This window comes from Ricinus communis, chromosome 3 (genome assembly GCF_019578655.1).
Source record: "Ricinus communis isolate WT05 ecotype wild-type chromosome 3, ASM1957865v1, whole genome shotgun sequence".
Classification (NCBI taxonomy): domain Eukaryota; kingdom Viridiplantae; phylum Streptophyta; class Magnoliopsida; order Malpighiales; family Euphorbiaceae; genus Ricinus; species Ricinus communis.
Genome location: NC_063258.1, coordinates 16,334,086 through 16,355,760, shown reverse-complemented (window position 1 = coordinate 16,355,760; position 21,675 = coordinate 16,334,086). Strand labels below are relative to the sequence as shown.

Genomic DNA, 21,675 nt, shown 5'->3' with positions numbered 1-21,675 from the left:
CTCCGTAAAACGTGTATATTTATGAATTTTAGAAAATAAGTCCATAACAGTGCTAATAATTTAATATGAGAAAATGACCCAGTAAAGTGGTATATTTATCAATATAAGAAAATAATCTCATAAGACGTGTATATTTATGAATATGAGAAAACAACCCCGTAAAAGTAGTGTAAATGCGCAGCTGAGAAAACAGCCTCGTAGAAGGAGTAAATTTTTTAATATGAGAAAACAACCCCGTAATATGGGGATATTTATCAACTGGAGAAAATAACCCCGTAATTTTAGTATATCTGTAAGTATGAGAAAACAATCCCTTAAATTGGTTAATTTTATAATATGAGAACGCAACCCCGTAAAAGGGGTAGATCTGTACAAAACATGTATATTTATGAATTTCGGAAAACAACTCCGTAATAGTGCTAATAATTAAATATGAGAAAACAACCCCGTAATAGTAGTGTAATTGTGAATTTGAGAAAACAGCCTCGTAGAAGGGGTAAATTTTTTAATATGAGAAAATAACCTTGTAAGAGGGGTATATTTATAAATATTAGAAAACAACCCCGTAATGCAGGAATATTTTCAAATCGTAGAAAATAACCCTGTAATTTTGGTATATTTGTGAGTATGAGAAAACAACCCGTTAAATGAGTTAATTTTATAATATGAGAAAATAACCACGTAAAAGTGGTATATTTGTTAATATCAGAAAATAATCCCGTAAAACGTGTATATTTGTGAATTTGAGAAAATAACACCATAATAGTGCTAATACTTTAGTATGAGAAAATGATCCCGTAGAAGTGGTATATTTATTAATATAAGAAAATAATCCCGTAAAATGTGTATATTTATGAATTTGAGAAAATAACCCCGTAAAAATAGTGTAATTGCGTGTCTAAGAAAACAACCTAATAGAACGGGTAAATTTTTTAATATGTGAAAACATCCTCGTAAAGGGGGTAAATTTTTTAATATGTGAAAACAATCCCGCAATACGGGGATGTTTATTATTATGAGGACATTACTCCGAAATTGTGGTATATTTGTGAGTATTAGAAAAAACCACTTAAATGGGTTGATTTTATAATATGAGAAAACAACCCCTTAAAAGAGATATATTTGTCGATATAAGAAAATAACCCCGTAAAATGTGTGTATTTATGAATTTGAGAAAACAAGCCCATAATAGTGCTAATAATTTAATATGAGAAACCGACCTCGTAAAAATGGTACCAACTTTTTTATATTTTCTTTTTGCCATTTTTGTTACATTTCTTTTTCCTTCAAATAAAATAAAAAAATATGATAAAATAAAAAAATATATTTATCAATATAAGAAAATAATTTCGTAAAAAAGCATGTATATTTATGAATATGAGAAAATAACCCCGTAAAAGTGTTCTAATTGCCAATCTGAAAAAACAACCTTATAGGACGGGAAATTTTTTAATATGAGAAAACAACCTCGTAGAAAGGGTAAATTTTTTAATATGAGAAAACAACCCCGTACTACGGGGATATTTATCAATCGAAGAAAATAACCCCGTAATTTTTGGTATATTTGTGAGTATGAGGAAACAACCCTTTAAATGGGTTAATTTTATAATATGAGAAACAATCCCGTAAAAGGGGTATATTTATCAATATAAGAAAATAACCTAGTAAAGCGTGAATATTTATGAATTTGAGAAAACAGCCCCGTAATAGTGCTAATAATTTAATATGAGAAAACGACCCCGTAAAAGTGGTATATTTATCAATATTAGAAAATAATCTCGTAAACGTGTATATTTATGAATATGAGAAAATAATTCCGTAGAAGTACTATAATTACGAGTCTAAAAAAACAGCCTCATAGAATGGGTAAATATTTAATATGAGAAAACAGCCTCGTAGAAGGGGTAAATTTTTTAATATGTAAAAACAACCCTGTAAATACGGGAATATTGATGAATCTCAATAAATAACCCCATAATTGTGGTATATTTGTGAGTATGAGAAAATAACCCCTTAAATGGTTTAATTTTATAATATGAGAAGACAACCCCGTAAAAGGGGTATATTTGTCAACATAAGAAAATAACCCCGTAATTTTGGTATATTTGTGAGTATGAGAAAACAATCCCGTAAAAGGGGTATATTTTTCGATATAAAAAAATAACCCCGTAGAACTTGTATATTTATGAGAATACAACCCCATAATAGTGCTGAAAATTTAATATGAGAAAACGACCCCATAAGAGTCATATATTTATTAAAATAAAAAATATCCCCGTAAAACATGCACATTTATGAATATGAGAAAATAACCCTGTAAAAGTAGTGTAATTGCGAGTATGAGAAAACAGCCTCGAAGAAGGGGTAAATTTTTTAATGTAAGAAAACAACATCGTAGAAGGGCTAAATTTTTTAATATAAGAAAATAACCTCATAATACGGGGATATTTATCAATCGGAAAACATAACCCCTTAATTTTGGTATATTTATGAGTGTGAAAAAACAACCCCTTAAATGGGTTAATTTTATAATATGAGAGAACAACCCTATAAAAGGGGTAGATCTATCAATATAAGAAAATAACTTCATAAAACGTGTATATTTATGAATTTGAGAAAACAACCCCATAATATGTGGAAACAACCCCGTAAAAGTGGTAAATTTATCAATATAAAAAAATAATCCCGTAAGACGTGTATATTTATGAATATGAGAAAACATCCATATAAAAGTAGTGTAATTGCGAGTCTGAGAAAAAAACTCGTAGAAAGGGTAAATTTTTTACGAATATGGGAAAATATATTTACGAATATGAGAAAACAATCCCGTAAATGTATATATTTACAAATATGAGAAAACAATCCCGTAAAAGTAGTCTAATTACGAGTCTAAGAAAACAGCCTCGTAGAGGGGTAAATTTTTTAATATGAGAAAATAACCTCGTAAGAGGGATATATTTATAAATATTAGCAAACAACCCCGTAATACGGAGATATTTATCAATTGGAGAAAATTACCTCTCAATTTTAGTATATTTTGTGAGTATAAAAAAATCCCTTAAATGGGTTAATTTTGTTAATATAAGAAAATAACCCCGTAAAATGTATATATTTATGAATTTGATAAAAGAACCCCATAGTAGTGCTAATAATTTTAATATGAGAAAACCATCTCGTAAAAGTGGTATATTTATCAATATAAAAAAGTAACCTCGTAAGACGTGTATGTTTATGAATATGAGAAAACAACCATGTAAAAGTAGTATAATTGTGAGTCTGAGAAAAAAGTCTCGTAGAAAGGGTAAATTTTTTAATATGAGAAAACAACCCTGTAAGAGGGGTATATTTATAAATATTAGAAAATAACCCCGTAATACCAAAATATTTATCAATCGGAGAAAATAACTCTATAATTATGTTATAATTGTGAGTATGGGAAAACAACCCCTTGAATGGGTTAATTTTATAATATGAGGAACCAACCCCGTAAAAGTGGTACATTTATCAATATAAGAAAATAACACCATAAACGTATATATTTATGAATATGAGAAAACAATCCGTAAAAGTAGTCTAAAGTGTCTAAGAAAACAACCTCGTAAAAGGGTATATTTTTTAATATGAGAAAACAACCCCGTATGAGGATATATTTATAAATATTAGCAAACAACCCCGTAATACAGGAATATTTATCAATCGGAAAAAATAACCCCGTAATTTTGGTATATTTGTGAGTATGAGAAACAACCCTTTAAACAGCTTAATTTTATAATATGAGAAAACAACCCGTAAAATGGGTATATTTGTCAATATAAGAAAATAACTCCGTAAAATGTGTACATTTATAAATTTGAAAAAAAACCCCATACTAGTGCTAATAATTTAATATGAGAAAATAATCCCATAAAAGTGGTATATTTATCAATATAAGAAAATAACCCCATAAAATGTGTTTATTTATGAATCTGAAAAAACAACCCTGTAAAAGTAGTGTAATTGCGAGTCTAAGAAAATAATATCATAGAAGGGTAAATTTTTTAATATGAGAAAACAACCCCGTAATAGGGGTATATATAAATATTAGAAAACAACCCCGTAATAAGGTGAGATTTATGAATATGATAAAATAATCTATTAATTATGGTATATTTGTGAGTATAAGAAAAAAATTCTTTAAATGGGTTAATTTTATAATATGAGAAAATAATCCCGTAAAAGAGGTATATTTGTCAATATAAGAAAATAATTATGTAAAACGTGTATATTTATGAATTGAGAAAACAACCCATAATAGTGCTAATAATTTACTATGAGAAAATGACTTCGTAAAAGTAGTATATTTATCAATATAAGAAAATAACCCCGTAAAACGTGTATATTTATGAATCTGAGAAAACAATCCTATAAAAATAGTCTAATTGCGAGTCTAAGAAAACAGTCTCGTAGAAGGGTAAGTTTTTTAATATGAGAAAACAACCTGTAAGAGGGATATATTTATAAATATTAGCAAACAACGCCATAATACGGGGATATTTATCAATCGGAGAAAATAATCCCGTAATTTTGATATATCTGTGAGCATGAGGAAAAAAACCCCTGAAATTAGTTAATTTTATCATATGATAAAATAACCCCATAAAACGGGTATATTTGTCAATATAAGAAAATAACTCCGTAAAATTTGTATATTTATGAATTTGAGAAAACAACCCTAGAATTATGCTAATAATTTAATATGAGAAAACGACCGTGTAAAAGTAGTATATTTATCAATATAGGAAAATAATCCCGTAAACGTGTATATTTATGAATATGAGAAAACAATCCTGTAAAAGTAGTTGCGAGTCTAAGAAAACAGCCTCATAGAAGGATAAATTTTTTAATATGAGAAAACAACCCCGTAAGAGGGATATATTTATAAATATTAGCAAACAACCCTATAATTCGGGGATATTTATCAATTGGAGAAAATAACCCCGCAATTTTAGTATATTTATGAGTATGAGAAAAAGAACCCTTAAATGGGTTAATTTTATAATATGAGAAAACAACTCCGTAAAAAGAGTATATTTGTCAATATAAGAAGATAACTTCGTAAAACATGTATATTTATGAATTTGAGAAAACAACCCCATAATAGTGCTAATAATTTAATATGAGAAAATCACCTCGTAAAAGTGGTATATTTATTAATATAAGAAACTAACCTTGTAGGACGTATATGTTTATGAATATGAGAAAACAAACACGTAAAAAGTAGTGTAATTGTGAGTCTAAGAAAAATCATCGTAGAAGGGATAAATTTTTTAATATGAGAAAACAATCCTGTAAAAGGAGTATATTTATAAATATTAGAAAATAACCCCGTAATACGAGAATGTTTATCAATTGGAGAAAATAACTCTGTAATTGTGGTATAATCGTGAGTATGAGAAAACAACCCCTTGAATAGGTTAATTTTATAATATGAGAAAATAACATCGTAAAAGGGGTATATTTGTCAATACAAGAAAATAACCCCATAAAACATGTATATTTATGAATTTGAGAAAACCCATAATAGTGCTAATAATTTAATATGAGAAAATGACCCCGTAAAAGTGGTATATTTATCAATGTAAGAAATAACCCAGTAAAAATGTGTAAATGTATGAATCTGAGAACAATTATGTAAATGTAGTGTAATTGCGAGTCTAAGAAAACAGCCTCGTAGAAGGGTAAATTTTTTAATATGAGAAAATAACCCCACAAGTGGGTATATTTATAAATTTACCCAACTACTAGGCTGTTTTCATAGACTCGCAATTACACTACTTTTACAGGATTCTTTTCACAGATTCATAAACATACACGTTTTACGAAGTTATTTTCTTATATTGATAAATATACCAATTTTACTGGGTCATTTTTTCATATTAAATTATTAGCACTATTATGGGGTTATTTTATGAAATTCATAAATATACACGTTTTACGGCGTTATTTTCTTAAATTGACAAATATACCCCTTTTACGGGTTGTTTTGTCATATTATAAAATTAAACCATTTAAGGAGATTTTTTCTCATACTCACAAATATACCAAAATTACAGGGTTATTTTCTCTAATTGATAAATATCCTCGTATTACGAGGTTGTTTGCTAATATTTATAAATATATCCCTCTTATGGTGTTGTTTTTTCATATTTAAAAATTTACCCTTCTATGAGACTGTTTTCATAGACTCGCAGTTACACTACTTTTACGAGATTATTTTCTCAAATTCATAAATATACATGTTTATAGGGTTATTTTCTTATATTGATAAATATACCACTTTTACAAGGTCTTTTTCTCATATTAAACTATTAGCATTATTATGGGGTTGTTTTCTCAGATTCATAAATATATACGTTTTACTGGGTTATTTTCTTATATTGACAAATATACCCCTTTTACGGGATTATTTTGTCATATTATAAAATTAACCCATTTAAGAGTATTTTTCTCATACTCACATACATACCAAAATTACGGGGTTATTTTCTCCAATTAATAAATATCCCCGTATTATGGGGTTGTTTTCTAATATTTATAAATATACCATACTTATGGGGTTGTTTTCTCATATTAAAAATTTTATCCCTACTGTGAAGCTGTTCTCTTAGACTTGTAATTACATTATTTATATGGGGTTGTTTTTTTAGATTCATAAATATATACGTTTTACGGGATTATTTTTTTATATTAATAAATATACCACTTCTACTAGGTCGTTTTGTCATATTAAATTATTAGCACTATTACGGGGTTGTTTTTTCAAATTCATTAATATACACGTTTTACGGGGTTATTTTCTTATATTGATAAATATACCACTTTTACGGGGTTGCTTTCTCATATTATAAAATTAACCAATTTAAGGGACTTTTTTCTCATACTCACAAATATATTAAAATTACGGGGTTATTTTCTCCGATTGATAAATATTCCTGTATTAAGGGGTTATTTGCTAATATTTATAAATATATAATTCTTACGGGGTTGTCATATTAAAAAATTTACCCTTATACGAGGATGTTTTCATAGACTCGCACTTACGCTACTTTTGCGGGATTATTTTCTTAGATTCATAAATATACACGTTTATAGGATTGTTTTCTTATATTGATAAATATACCACTTTTACGGGATCGTTTTCTCATATTAAACTAATAGTACTATTATGAGGTCGTTTTCTGAAATTCATAAATATACATGTTTTACGGAGTTATTTTCTTATATTGACAAATATACCTTTTTATGGGGTTGTTTTGTCATATTATAAAATTAATCTATTTAAGGAGGTTTTTTCTCATACTCACAAATATACCAAAATTACGGGGTTATCTTCTTCGATTGATAAATATCCCCGTATTACGGAGTTGTTTGCTAATATTTATAAATATATCTCTATTGCGGAGTTGTTTTCTCATATTAAAAAATTTACCCTTCTACGAGGTTGTTTTTTTAGACTCGCAATTATATTACTTTTACAGTATTCTTTTCTCAGATTCATAAATATACACATTTTACGGGGTTATTTTGTTATATTGATAAATATACCACTTTTGTAAGATCATTTTCTCATATTAAATTTTTAGCACTATTACGGGGTTGTTTTTTCAAATTCATAAATATACATGTTTTACGGTGTTATTTCCTTAACAAATATACCCATTTTACGAGGTTGTTTTCTCATATTAAAAAATTTACCACTTCTACGATGCTGTTTTTTTAGACTCGCAATTACAATACTTTTACGGGGTTGTTTTCTGAGATTCATAAATATACACGTTTTATGGGGTTATTTTCTTATATTAATAAATTTACCACTTTTACGGGGTCGTTTTCTCATATTAAATTATAAGCACTATTATGAGGTTATTTTCTCAAATTCATAAATATACACGTTTTACGGGGTTATTTTTCTATATTGACAAATATACCCCTTTTACGATGTTGTTTTCTCGTACTCATAAATATACCAAAATTACGAGGATATTTTGTTTGATTGATAAATATTCATGTATTGTGGGTTTGTTTGCTAATATTTATAAATATATCCCTATTACTGGGTTATTTTCTCAAATTAAAAAATTTATCCTTCTACAATGCTATTCTCTTAGACTTGCAATAACACTACTTTTAGGAGTTGTTTTCTTAGATTCATAAATATGCACGTTTTATGGGGTTATTTTCTTATATTGATAAATATACCATTTTTATTTGGTTGTTTTCTCATATTAAACTATTAGCACTATTATGGGGTTATTTTCTCAATTTCATAAATATACACGTTTTACGAGGTTATTTTCTTATATTGACAAATATACCCTTTTTACGGGGTTGTTTTCTTATATTATAAAATTAACCCATTTAAGGTGTTGTTCTCCCATACTCACAAATATACCGAAATTACGGGATTATTTTCTCTGATTGATAAATATCCGTGTATTATGGGGTTGTTTTCTAATATTTATAAATATACCCCTCTTACGGGGTTGTTTTCTCATATTAAAAAATTTATCCTTCTACGAGGCTGTTTTCTTAGACTCGCAATTACACTACTTTTTCGGGATTATTTTTCTCAGATTCATAAATATATATGTTTACGGGGTTACTTTCTTATATTGATAAATATATTACTTTGACGGGGTTGTTTTCTCATATTAAATTATTAGCACTATTATGGGGTTGTTTTTTCAAAGTCATAAACATACACGTTTTACGGGATTATTTTCTTATATTGATAAATATACCCCTTTTACGGGGTTGTTTTCTCATATTATAAAATTAACCCATTTAAGGTGTTGTTTTCCCATACTTACAAATATACCAAAATTACGGGGTTATTTTCTCCGATTGATAAATATCTCCGTATTACGGGGTGGTTTTCTAATATTTATAAATATACCCTTTTTATAAGGTTGTGTTCTCTTGGACTCACAATTACACTACTTTTACGGGTTGTTTTCTCATATTCATAATATATATGTTCTACGGGGTTATTTTCTTATATAGATAAATATACCACTTTTACTGGGTCATTTTCTCATATTAAATTATTAGCACTATTATGAGGTTGTTTTGTCAAATTTATAAATATACACGTTTTACGGGGTTGTTTTCTTTTATCGATAAATATACCCCTTTTACCGGATTGTTTTCTCATATTATAAAATTAATACATTTAAGGGGTTGTTTTCTCATACTCACAAATATACTACAATTACGGGGTTATTTTCTTATATTGATAAATATCCCTGTATTACAGGCTCGTTTACAATATTTATAAATATACCCCTCTTACGCGGTTGTTTTCTCATATTAAAAAGTTTGTCCATTATACGAGCCTATTTTCTTAGACTCGCAATTACACTATTTTTACAGGTTTATTTTCTCAAATTCATAAATATATATATTTTACGAGGTCATTTTCTTATATTGACAAATATACTACAATTACGGGGTTGTTTTCTCATACTCACAAATATACCAAAATTACGGGGTTATTTTCTCTGATTGTAAATATCCCCATATTACAGGGTTGTTTTCTAATATTTATAAATTTATCTCTCTTACAGGGTTGTTTTCTCATATTGAAAAATTTACCCCTTCTACGAGGCTATTTTCTTATACTCGCAATTACACTACTTTTACGGGGTTGTTTTCTCAGATTCATAAATATGCACATTTTATGAAGTTATTTTCTTATATTAATAAATATACCACTTTTATGAGATCGTTTTTTCATATAAAATTATTAGCAATATTATGGGGTTATTTTTTCAAATTCATAAATATACACTTTTTACAGAGTTATTTTCTTACATTGACAAATATACCTTTTTTACTGGGTTATTTTCTAAAATTATAAAATTAACCCATTTAAGAAATTTTTTTCTCATACTCACAAATATACCAAAATTACAGGGTTATTTTCTTCGATTGATAAATATCCCCGTATTATGGGATTGTTTACTAATATTTATAAACATATCCCTCTTACGGAGTTGTTTCCTCATATTCAAAAATTTACTCTTCTACGAGGCTGTTTTCTTGGACTCGCAATTACACTACTTTTACGGGATTGTTTTATTAGATTCATAAATATGCATATTTACGGGTTATTTTCTTATATTGATAAATATACCACTTTTACGGGGTCTTTTTCTCATATAAAATTATTAGTACTATTATGGGGTTGTTTTCTCAAATTTATAAATATACATGTTGTACGAGATTATTTTGTTATATTAACAAATATAACCCTTTTACGGGATTATTTTTTCATATTATAAAATTAACCCATTTAAGGAGCTTTTTTTCTCATACTCTCGAATATACCAAAATTACGGGGTTATTTTCTCCGATTGATAAATATCTCCGTATTACGAGGTTGTTTGCTAATATATTTAAATATATCCCTCTTACGGGATTGTTTTCTCATATTAAAAAATTTACCCTTCTACGAGGCTATTTTCTTAGACTTACAATTACGATTTTTAACGGGTTGTTTTATCGTTCATAAATATACACAGGTTGTTTTCTTATATTGCTAAATATACCACTTTTACGGGGTTGTTTTCTTATATTGCCAAATATACCACTTTTACGGGGTTGCTTTCTCATACTCACAAATATACCAAAATTATAGGATTATTTTCTCTGATTGATAAATATCTGTGTATTACGGGGTTGTTTTCTAATGTTTATAAATACACCCCTCTTACGGGGTTGTTTTCTCATATTAAAAAATTTACCCCTTCTATGAGGCTATTTTTTCAGACTCGCAATTACACTAATTTTACGGGGTTATTTTCTCAAATTCATAAATATACACATTTTACGAGGTTATTTTCTTATATTGATAAATATACTACTTTTATGGGAACATTTTCTCATATTAAATTATTAGCAATATTATGGGGTTATTTTTTCAAATTCATAAATATACACTTTTTACAGAGTTATTTTCTTAGATTGACAAATATACCTTTTTTACGGGGTTATTTTCTAAAATTATAAAATTAACCCATTTAAGAAATTGTTTTCTCATACTCACAAATATACCAAAATTACGGGGTTATTTTCTTCGATTGATAAATATCCCCGTATTATGGGATTGTTTACTAATATTTATAAACATATCCCTCTTACGGAGTTGTTTTCTCATATTCAAAAATTTACTCTTCTACGAGGCTGTTTTCTTGGACTCGCAATTACACTACTTTTACGGGATTGTTTTCTCAGATTTATAAATATACATGTTTACGGGTTATTTTCTTATATTGATAAATATACCACTTTTACGGGGTCTTTTTCTCATATAAAATTATTAGTACTATTATGGGGTTGTTTTCTCAAATTTATAAATATACACGTTGTACGAGGTTATTTTGTTATATTGACAAATATACCCCTTTTACGAGATTATTTTTTCCTATTATAAAATTAACCCATTTAAGGAGCTTTTTTTCTCATACTCTCGAATATACTAAAATTACGGGGTTATTTTCTCCGATTGATAAATATCTCCGTATTACGAGGTTGTTTGCTAATATATTTAAATATATCCCTCTTACGGGATTGTTTTCTCATATTAAAAAATTTACCCTTCTACGAGGCTATTTTCTTAGACTTACAATTACAGTACTTTAACGGGGTTGTTTTATCAGATTCATAAATATACACGTTTTACAGGGTTGTTTTCTTATATTGATAAATATACCACTTTTACGGGGTTGTTTTCTTATATTGCCAAATATACCACTTTTACGGGGTTGCTTTCTCATACTCACAAATATACCAAAATTATGGGATTATTTTCTCTGATTGATAAATATCTGTGTATTACGGGGTTGTTTTCTAATGTTTATAAATACACCCCTCTTACGGGGTTGTTTTCTCATATTAAAAAATTTACCCCTTCTATGAGGCTATTTTTTCAGACTCGCAATTACACTAATTTTACGGGGTTGTTTTCTCAAATTCATAAATATACACATTTTACGAGGTTATTTTCTTATATTGATAAATATACTACTTTTATGGGAACATTTTCTCATATTATATTATTAGCGCTATTATGGGGTTATTTTCTCAAATTCATAAATATATATTTTTTACGAGGTTATTTTCTTATATTGACAGATCTACCGCTTTTACGGGGTTGTTTTCTCATATTATAAAATTAACCCATTTAAGGGGTTGTTTTCTCATACTCACAAATATACCAAAATTACGGGTTTATTTTTTTCGATTGATAAATATTTTTTTCGATTAAAAAATTTATCCCTTCTACGAGGCTGTTTTCTCAGACTTGCAATTACACTATTTTTATGGGGTTATTTTCTCATATTCATAAATATACATGTTTTATGTGGTTATTTTCTTATATTGATAAATATATGACTTTTAGCACTATTCTGGGGTTGCTTTCTCAAATTCATAAATATACATATTTTACGGGATTATTTTCTTATATCGAAAAATATACCCCTTTTACGGCTCATATTATAAAATTAATCCATTTAAGGGGTTGTTTTCTCATACTCACAAATATACCATAATTTTGGGGCTATTTCATCAAATTCATAAATATCCTCGTATTACGAGGTTATTTTCAAATATTAAAAAATTTACCCCTTTTATGAGCCTGTGTTCTCTTATTAAAAAATTTACCCATTCTACGATGTTGTTTTCTTAAACTTGCAATTATACTACTTTTACGCGATTGTTTTTTGAGATTCATAAATATACACATTTTTCGGAGTTATTTTTTTATATTGATAAAAATATCATTTTTTTGGGGTCGTTTTCTTATATTAAATTATTAACACTATTATGAGGTTGTTTTCTCAAATTCATAAATATACACGTTTTATAAATTTTTTTGTTATATTAACAAATATACCATTTTTTACGGGGTTGTTTTCTCATATTATAAAATTAGCTCATTTAAGGGGTTGTTTCCTCATACTCACAAATATACCAAAATTACAGGATTATTTTCTCCGATTGATAAATATCCCTGTATTACGGGGTTGTTTTCTCATATTAAAAAGTTTACCCGTTCTATAAGGCTATTTTCTTAAACTCGCAATTACACTACTTTTATAGGGTTGTTTTCTCAGATTCATAAATATATTTATTTTATGGGATTATTTTCTTATACTGATAAAATTACCACTTTTACGGGGTTGTTTTCTCATATTAAATTATTAGCACTATTATGGGCTTGTTTTCTCAAATTCACAAATATACACGTTTTATGGGGTTATCTTCTTATATCGACAAATATACCTCTTTTATGAGATTATTTTCTTATAGTATAAAATTAATCCATTTAATGGGTTGCTTTCTCATACTCATAAATATAACAAAATTACAGGATTGTTTTCTCCAATTGATAAATATTCCCATACTACGAGATTGTTTTCACATATTAAAAAATTTACTCATTCTACGATATCAGACTCGCAATTACATTACTTTTACAGGATTATTTTATCTTTGTAATGTTTGGCACTGTTAGGACAACAATTGTAGCGACAATGTTAGATGTCTTTAGGAGTCTTGTTATTGTGGAGTACGCCATCAATGTTATGTGTCATTACAATAATCTTGACTATGATGGGTACTGTTCTCTAGTTCCAGTCAATGGCGTTGTACGCATTAGGGCCTAACCTACAAGTTGTCATCCGTCTATGTGATACATTAGATGCAATTGCATCGCCTTGGGGCCTAGCAATAGAAAATGCTGGTTTGAATCCAATTGGATTCTGAGGAACGCATTTCTTTCATGAACTAAATTTAGTAATAGACCATATTCTTTCACAGGCACAAAAGCAATTATTATCTTACTTTTATTTTTATATTATCTATTTAATTTCCCATGAATATTAATATGGTTGAGAGTGAGAGAAGTTAACAATCTTCTTTTCTTTTAATGGAGTTATGTCTCATTAGTTTTATAGTATATAATCTTTAAATATTCTTTAAGATGATTGACAATTCACTATATATTGCTGTACAGGTGTGGGAGTTGGGTTTATATCTGCATTGATATCCTTCATCCATCTTTCTTTATTTACATCAGATATCCTTACACTGAAATCAAACATGTTAAATTGTGTTGTGAAACCTTAATTCCTAGAACCTCTTCAAGTATGCTGGTTTGGAAATTGACAAGTGAGTAATTTTTATATTAGTTTCCATGTGCCAAGTGCTTGATGATTTAGAATGTAAAAAGCAGTCCTACCTAGCAAAACTATTTGTTTCATAGCCTCTTCTGCAGCCTTCAAAACTTGGAATGTTGCCTTTTCGTTCTCTTTCCATATTTCTCGTAAGCTATCTCCTCAGCTACTTCTTTCACTTACAGTTTTGGTTTTTCATATCCGGTAGACTAATCACTTTAATTTAAATTTTGTGTCCCCCTAGGTACATGCTTGCTGAAGGTCTCGGCCTCTCCGGTATTGTGTCTATACTGTTTACTGGAATAGTAAGTGGTGATTATGGAAATTTTAGTGCACACATTACACACTATTAATGGAGCACTGATACTGATATGGAAAATATATATTGTTTAGGTCATGAAACATTATAGCTACTCGAATTTGTTTGAAAACTCTCAGCGGTTTGTTTCTGCATTTTCGCTAGCTGAAACATTTGTGTAAGGAAGCATTTACTTTCTCTTTGAAATGATTAAATATTTCTATATATGTGGCAGTGAATTAGGCACCTGTCCAATTTGCAGATTCATATATATGGGGTTTGATATTGCAATAGAACAACATAGCTGGTCTCATGTTGGATTCATTTATTTCTCGATTGTATCCTTGCATAATATTTATTGAAAAGTGACCACTTTAATGTGTATAGTTGCTGTTATTCCTTGACTTGCTTAATGTATTGCAGATAATTATTATAGTTGCAAGGTTGGAACATTAATCACTTTTTTATTTTTCATAATTTCTTCTGCATTTTAATATTTACTAAATCTTGTTATGCTCTGTTGTATGTTAAATAAATCTTTGTAGGGCAGCAAATGTATTTTCTTGTGCATATTTGCTTAATTTGGTTCAACCTGCGCATCGTCAAACACCTCTAAAGCATCAGAAAGCTCTTTGGTACAGTGGTAAGAATAACAATCACCATCATCGGAGTATCCTTCCTTTTCATTCATTAATTTGTTTATTTATTACTAATTAGTAATCAATTTGAGTAGGACTTCGAGGGGCTTTGGCTTTTGCCCTTGCTTTGCAATCAATTCATGATCTTCCAGAAGGACATGGCCAGACTATATTCACTGCAACCACAACCATCGTTGTATTGACGGTAGGCCGCTGACTCTCTTCCATTTTTGCTAAGGCATTAGCAGGGAAGAATTATGAAGTCTTCTATATTAGTAATAAGGAATCAGAATATCTGCTTCCACTATCTCTTGGATAGACTAAAAACTAGAGATAAAAAAAAATGTTTTTCTGGTAAGGTAAGAATGAAAAGTATCTAGATGAACCCATTTCTTTTCAAAATAAAAACATACAAAACTGCAAAAGTTCTTGAGATGAACAGCAAAATGGAATTTTCTGTATCGTTCTCTTGCTGGTTATTTTGTAGACATAATGATCACCTATCAATCTTATCCTATACTTCAAATCTTATAAGTTCAGTATGTAAATTATTTATTTCATTCAATTGAATCTGAGAGGTCTCAAGCATTTGCAAATTACTGAGTTGGTCATCAGACTTGGAGAAACAAATATAGAATGAGATAAGCAGCCCTGGCTGTGATAAGAAAACCATAAAAGTGGCATCTTTGAACGACCTACAGTAAAGCTATCTTTTGACACCCTACCCTAACCCCATAGCCATATGTTTTGAGAACTAAAAGATTAGAAAGAAAAAAAATAGACAGACAGAGATAGAGGAACAGTCCCATTTGTGTTAAAGAAAACAGGCATCACACGCAGACACATAGGGTGTTCAAGGTGAAAGTTTTGACATTTGAGCAGGTAAGAGGTGGGGCAGAGAGATATGGAGAACAAATAAGGGAAGGGTGAGAAGGCAATCAAGAAAGAAAGTGTAGGAGAATATGGTCAGAAATTGAGAGAAAGGAAAGCAAGGGAGACTGGTCAGAAATTCAGAGAAAGGAATGTGAGGGAGAATGTGGTCAGAAAATGAGGGAAAGTTTAGAGGGTGCAGGTGGAGATGAATGAATTAATTTTAAGTAATGCCACTATTTGGTGGTGTTTAGGGCTTAGATGGGTGTCGTTTAATTATAATCAATGACAAAGTTCCGCACCTGCATCCCAACTTAATGCTATGTTGTTAAGATGCCTGACATGGCAAACTACTTGGAGAAGTCAATAGATCATATATAAGTTACGTCCCAAATTCTTAAAAATTTAAAAATATAATAACATTGTAATGACATGCAAATTGCAGGATAAATAGAACCATTGGGGGCCTAATCTTTGTTTTCAGATTTTGTTTGAAGGCAGCAATGACAGCAGCTAGAGGAGCCCAAGACCCGACATCTGCGATTCCAGATGTCAGGATTCCTAACCCAGCTAGAGTGTTTATGCCTACATCTGAAGCCTCATCACTTGCTTCCATCTCATGACTTGGAACCGGCTCTCGTTATCTGCATTCAGAAATGTCCATAATGGATGACGACCAGGTGCGAGTGGATTCACAATTGGTGCTCTTCGTACTCGGACTAGTTGCTGTTGCGGTGGAGGTGCTGGTGCTGGTGCTAGTGAAGTGGAGGAAGATGTTCCTTCGCCACGCGGGCGCTTGCTAGTAGCGGAGCGTTGCGGTTGCTTTCGACGTGATTGATTGCGGTCCCTCATATTACCTAATGCAATGAATAATTAGTATTCGAACAAGAAATCAAGTTAACATAAATTATATCAAAAATTAAACAGTATAACGGCTATAATTCGACTAACATAAACCTTTAGACTTAACACTAAGATTAAAGCCTCAATCTCCTACATAAAACTCTGATGGTCCAGCCTGCTGCTGCTGCTGTGGTAGCTATTGATGTAGTCTGTGAAAGCCTGGTGGACCCTGACCAGTATTGTTGCGCCAACTAAAATTGGGGTGATTTCTCCATCCAGGATTGTATGTGCTTCTATAAGGGTTGTTATGCTGTCCGGGTGTATTCCGCATGTAATTAACCTATTCATAGTCAGCAGAAACGATAGATGAAGTAGAGGGGCTAGCAAACATACCTCCCGCATTATAGTTTGCACCGTAGTGCTACAAAACTCGCAGCTTATTTGGGCTACTTGAACTGGCATCTAAAGCTGGTCTAATTTCTTTGTGCTCCACCTGCTGCAGCATCTACCATTTGCCTAGTAGCAAGGTTCAAACCGTTGTAAAAGGTCTGAACCTGCATCCATATTGGTAGATCATGGTATGGACAACATCTCAACAAGTCCTTGTACCTTTCCTAAGCATCGTACATGTCTTCTCGTCCATCTGCACAAAAGAAGAAATGTCATTTCTCAATTTAGCAGTCTTAGCTAGAGGAAAGTACTTGTAAAGAAATTTTTTAGCCAAGGATTTTCAGGTAGTGATAGTGTTCGGTGGAAAGGACTGCAACCATCTCTTTGCTCTATCTCTTAAAGGAAATGGAAATAATCTCGGTGAATGGCATCATCGGTAGTTCCAATTATCTTGAACGTGTCGCATATCTCCAAAAGTTGGCTATATGGGCATCGGGATCCTCGCCATGTTTCCCTTCAAACTGTACACTTTCACTGTACCATCCGGATCACATTTGGCTTTATTTTGAAGTTGTTAGCCGCCACCGCCGGCCCGAGTATACTGTCTGTCCCATCCAATGATGGTCTAGCAAATTTTCGATTCTCCAATCACGCTTCGACATTTCGAAGCTAGATGATAAACTACCTAAGAATGGAATGTAGCAACCAAAGAACAAAAGTAGTTAAAACAATAAAAGAATAAAATAAAGCAAAATAAAGACAAAAATAAATATGGCTAAATTGACAAAACACAAATTCACTCTAGTTCACACAAAAAATCCCGGCGCCAAAACTTGATAAGCTATTTGTGTAGCTAAAATCCAAGGCAGTGAACCTATCGATGCGGACTAGCACAAATGCCGGGTACAAGGTCATATTCTCGGAAAGGGTAATCCTAGACCTACTACAAACATCTTATGTTATCTAACCTAAGCAAAATTAATAAAGTGATTATGCTACGATTAAATATGAACAAACGATTAACTAAGTGTCAAATAATCTGAAAGGATTTAGGAAAACAATCGAAGGAAAAAGCAAACCCTAGGGGACCTAAGCTAGTTGGATTTTAGTGAAGATAGAGACTATATTAATTACCAATTGCAATTACCCATGGACAAATTCTTAACTGAATTCGGTCTGCCTCTCGAGATAACCGAATTCCTAAACCTAATAACCTAAAATTGGAATCTCTTCCTAACGATCGATTATTCGATTAGCATTAAGGTTTAACCAGCCTCTATTAAGCTTTGTTAATTCTTAATCCGGCTAGTCAATTACCCTTATCTCTAAGTGATCATTAATCAGTTCTTGCTATTCAATTACATAAAGCAATTTGAATACCACAACTCATAACGTCTCATGAATAAAGTAATTTCTCATTAATAATGAAAGCAAGAAGAGACAAGCATTGATAATCAAAATCTCATAAGCATTAAAATCAATCCAACAATATAGGAACCCTAAATGGGTTTGACAAATTTAGTTATTCATACTAATAAGCAACACAAAGTAAAGAATAGATTCAGAAAAGTAAATTGAAGGCATGTACATCCTTCTTCTTCAAGCTGGATGAAAAACCCTGAATCCCCAATTCAAAATAATAAACCCTAATTTGCCTCTTGAATGCTCCCAAATCTTGTCTTGATCTTCAATTTGATGTTAAAACAATTGTAATCCTTCCTTCAATAGATGAAATGATCTTTTAAGGTCGAGTACTAAAGTGTAGAATAAGATGGTTTAAGCTTGTATATGTGAAATCAAGTCAGAAAATTGAACCTTAATTCAGCAAATCGCTTTTGCCTATATAAATCATTCAGCACGGCCATGGTCAAGCCGTGCTCCGGTTAGAGCCCGTCGATGAATGAATGATCAACACTTAGTAAGCAAAGTCCGAGGTTGGACCTCCGCGATTCTACAACTCGCGACTTCTTCCAAGCCTGCCCTAGTCGGCCGAGCCACCACGCCGTGGTGGAGGCCATGGTGCCTTTGGAAACTGTTCCAAAATGGCACTCTTGAAGGGCAACTATTTGATGGTTCAGCACGGCCAGAGTCCATGCCATGCTCAACCTTGGAATGCTAGTCCTTACTCAATTTGATGGATTCTAGTCCATAATTGTGCATATTTCTCTCGATTATTGATAATGTCCCTCGATAATAACCTGAAACGTGAAAGGAACCAAAACACAGGTGATTATGGCATAAAACGAGATAATTATGCACAAAAATGTAATTAATTGGGCATGTAAATGTGTATAAAATGATGCATATCAGCTGCCAAATTTTCTACGCCCTTCTTACCTCTGATCTTAATGTCGAACTCTTGCAATAATAAAATCCATCTGATCAATCTCGTCTTAGTATCATGCTTATTAAACAAATGCCTCAAAGCTGAATGGTCAGTGAAGATAATAGTCTTTAATAAGATGAGGTATGATCTGAATTTGTCAAAGGCATAAACAATAGCCAACAACTCCTCTGTAGTAGTGTAATGCTTCTGGGCTCCTGTCAAAGTCTTGCTAGCATAGTAAATGAATTGGAACTTTTTATCAAACCTCTGTCCAAGTACAGCTCCAACTGCATAACCACTAGCATTGCACATTAGCTTAAAGGGCAATCCCCAATCAAGCGAAGCCATGATAGGGGCTATGGTCAATAGTTTCTTCAATAACTCAAAAGAAGATATCATTGGAAACAAAAGGTGCATCCTTAACTAGTAATTCAGTAAGAGGCCTAGCAATCTCAAAGAAATTTCTAATAAACCTTCTATAGAACCCAAAGATGGCCTAAGAAACTCCTAATAGCCCTAATAGAACTAGGGGTGGCAACTTACATATGGTTTCTATTTTAGCTCTATCAACCTCCATCCCTGCATATGAAATCTTATGCCCTAGAACAATTCCCTCTCTCACCATAAAATGATACTTCTCCTAATTCAGCACCAAGTTAGCCTCAATACACCTAGCTAACATGCATTCTAAATTTGCCAAATAATGAGAAAAGGAATTATCAAAAACAGATAAGTCATCCATAAATACCTCCATCGACTCCTCAATCATATCATAAAAAAAGGCCATCATACACTGCCTGAAACGTAGCCAGCGCATTGCATAGACCAAAAGGCATTCTTCTATAAGCAAAAGTCCCATAGGGGCAGGTGAAAGTCGTTTTCTCTTGGTCTTCAGGTGCAATTGGAATATAAAAATATCTTGAAAAGCCATCAAGAAAACAGTAAAACATATGTCCTGCCAATCTCTCTAAAATCTGATCAATGAAAGGAAGAGGGAAGTGATATTTCCGAGTTGCATCATTAAACCTCTTGTAATCAATGCAAACTTGGAATCCTATTACCGTTTGTGTGGGTATCAGCTCATCCTTCTCATTGCGAACTACTGTCATGCCTCCTTTCTTCGGTACAACCTGCACAAGGCTCACCCAAGAATTGTCAGAAATAGGATAAATCAAACCTGCATCAAGGAGCTTAATTACCTCCTTTTTCACTACGTCCATCATGTTCGGGTTAAGCCGCCTCTGTGGCTGAACTACTGGTCTATAGCTATCCTTCATAAAAATCTTATGAGAACAGAAACTAGGGTTGATCCTGAGAATGTCAGCAATCTTGTAGGCAAAGGCCTTCTTATACCTCTTGAGAGAGTCTAGAGTCTTTTCTTGCTCCTCAGGCGTCAAATCTGCTACAATAATCATAGGCTACTTTTCTTCCTCATCCAAGAATCCATAGCTCAAGTACTTAGGTAACTCCTTCAATTCTAAGGCCGGGGGGTCCTCCAAAAGAAGACTTTACTTTTTGCATTCCTGACCTGTCAAGAGAAAGAAAAGGGTCAGTAGAACAGCTAGGCTTAGGAGCCAACAAACTAGCGAGCTGCTCCAATACTTGGTCGTTGGAAAGCTCCTCCTCATCTCCTTGTAATGCTACCTATAAAGGATCATCAAGCAATATTTCCTACAAATGAGACTCAACCATGTCATCCGAATATCCACAGAGAACATAGAACATCCACATATATCCGGTCGGTTGACAAGATCTCCAAGAGGGACTACCGTGAGGAAAGCAGAGTAGACCTACTCTTTTATCTTATGTTCCCACCGATACCTAATCGATAACAAACCTGAATGGCCGAAATGCAATCCTGTGATTAGGACTTTAGTCTACCCATACCCCAAAAGAGGATCGAAAGTAATATAGTTCAAAGTGCGTCCTACGGAAAGTCATTTCCATTAGTAGCTAAGTCAAAGGTAATGGTCTCATCATCTACCCTAAGCTGAAGCTTTCCATCACAAACATCTATAACAACCCTAGATGTTGCAAGAAAAGGTCTACCCAGGATCAAAGGCACAGTACTCTTACGTTCCATGTCCATAA

The 21,675-nt window shown here is 31.5% G+C and overlaps 1 protein-coding gene and 1 non-coding gene across 2 annotated transcripts; both read left to right on the top strand.

The window, feature by feature from the left end:
- The first annotated feature begins 14,035 nt into the window (after positions 1-14,035).
- Positions 14,036-15,372, top strand: LOC8283028 (sodium/hydrogen exchanger 6). Its single transcript, XM_048372337.1, has 9 exons — positions 14,036-14,088; positions 14,183-14,214; positions 14,321-14,368; positions 14,464-14,524; positions 14,613-14,695; positions 14,780-14,855; positions 14,941-14,960; positions 15,063-15,160; positions 15,251-15,372. The coding sequence occupies exons 4-9, from the start codon at positions 14,468-14,470 to the stop codon at positions 15,370-15,372; spliced, it is 456 nt and encodes a 151-aa protein (XP_048228294.1). The 5' UTR covers positions 14,036-14,088; positions 14,183-14,214; positions 14,321-14,368; positions 14,464-14,467.
- A 2,066-nt stretch (positions 15,373-17,438) lies between these two features.
- Positions 17,439-17,544, top strand: LOC125369655. The gene has a single exon (XR_007215332.1). It is a non-coding gene; the product is annotated as a small nucleolar RNA R71 (small nucleolar RNA).
- The last annotated feature ends 4,131 nt before the right edge of the window (positions 17,545-21,675 follow it).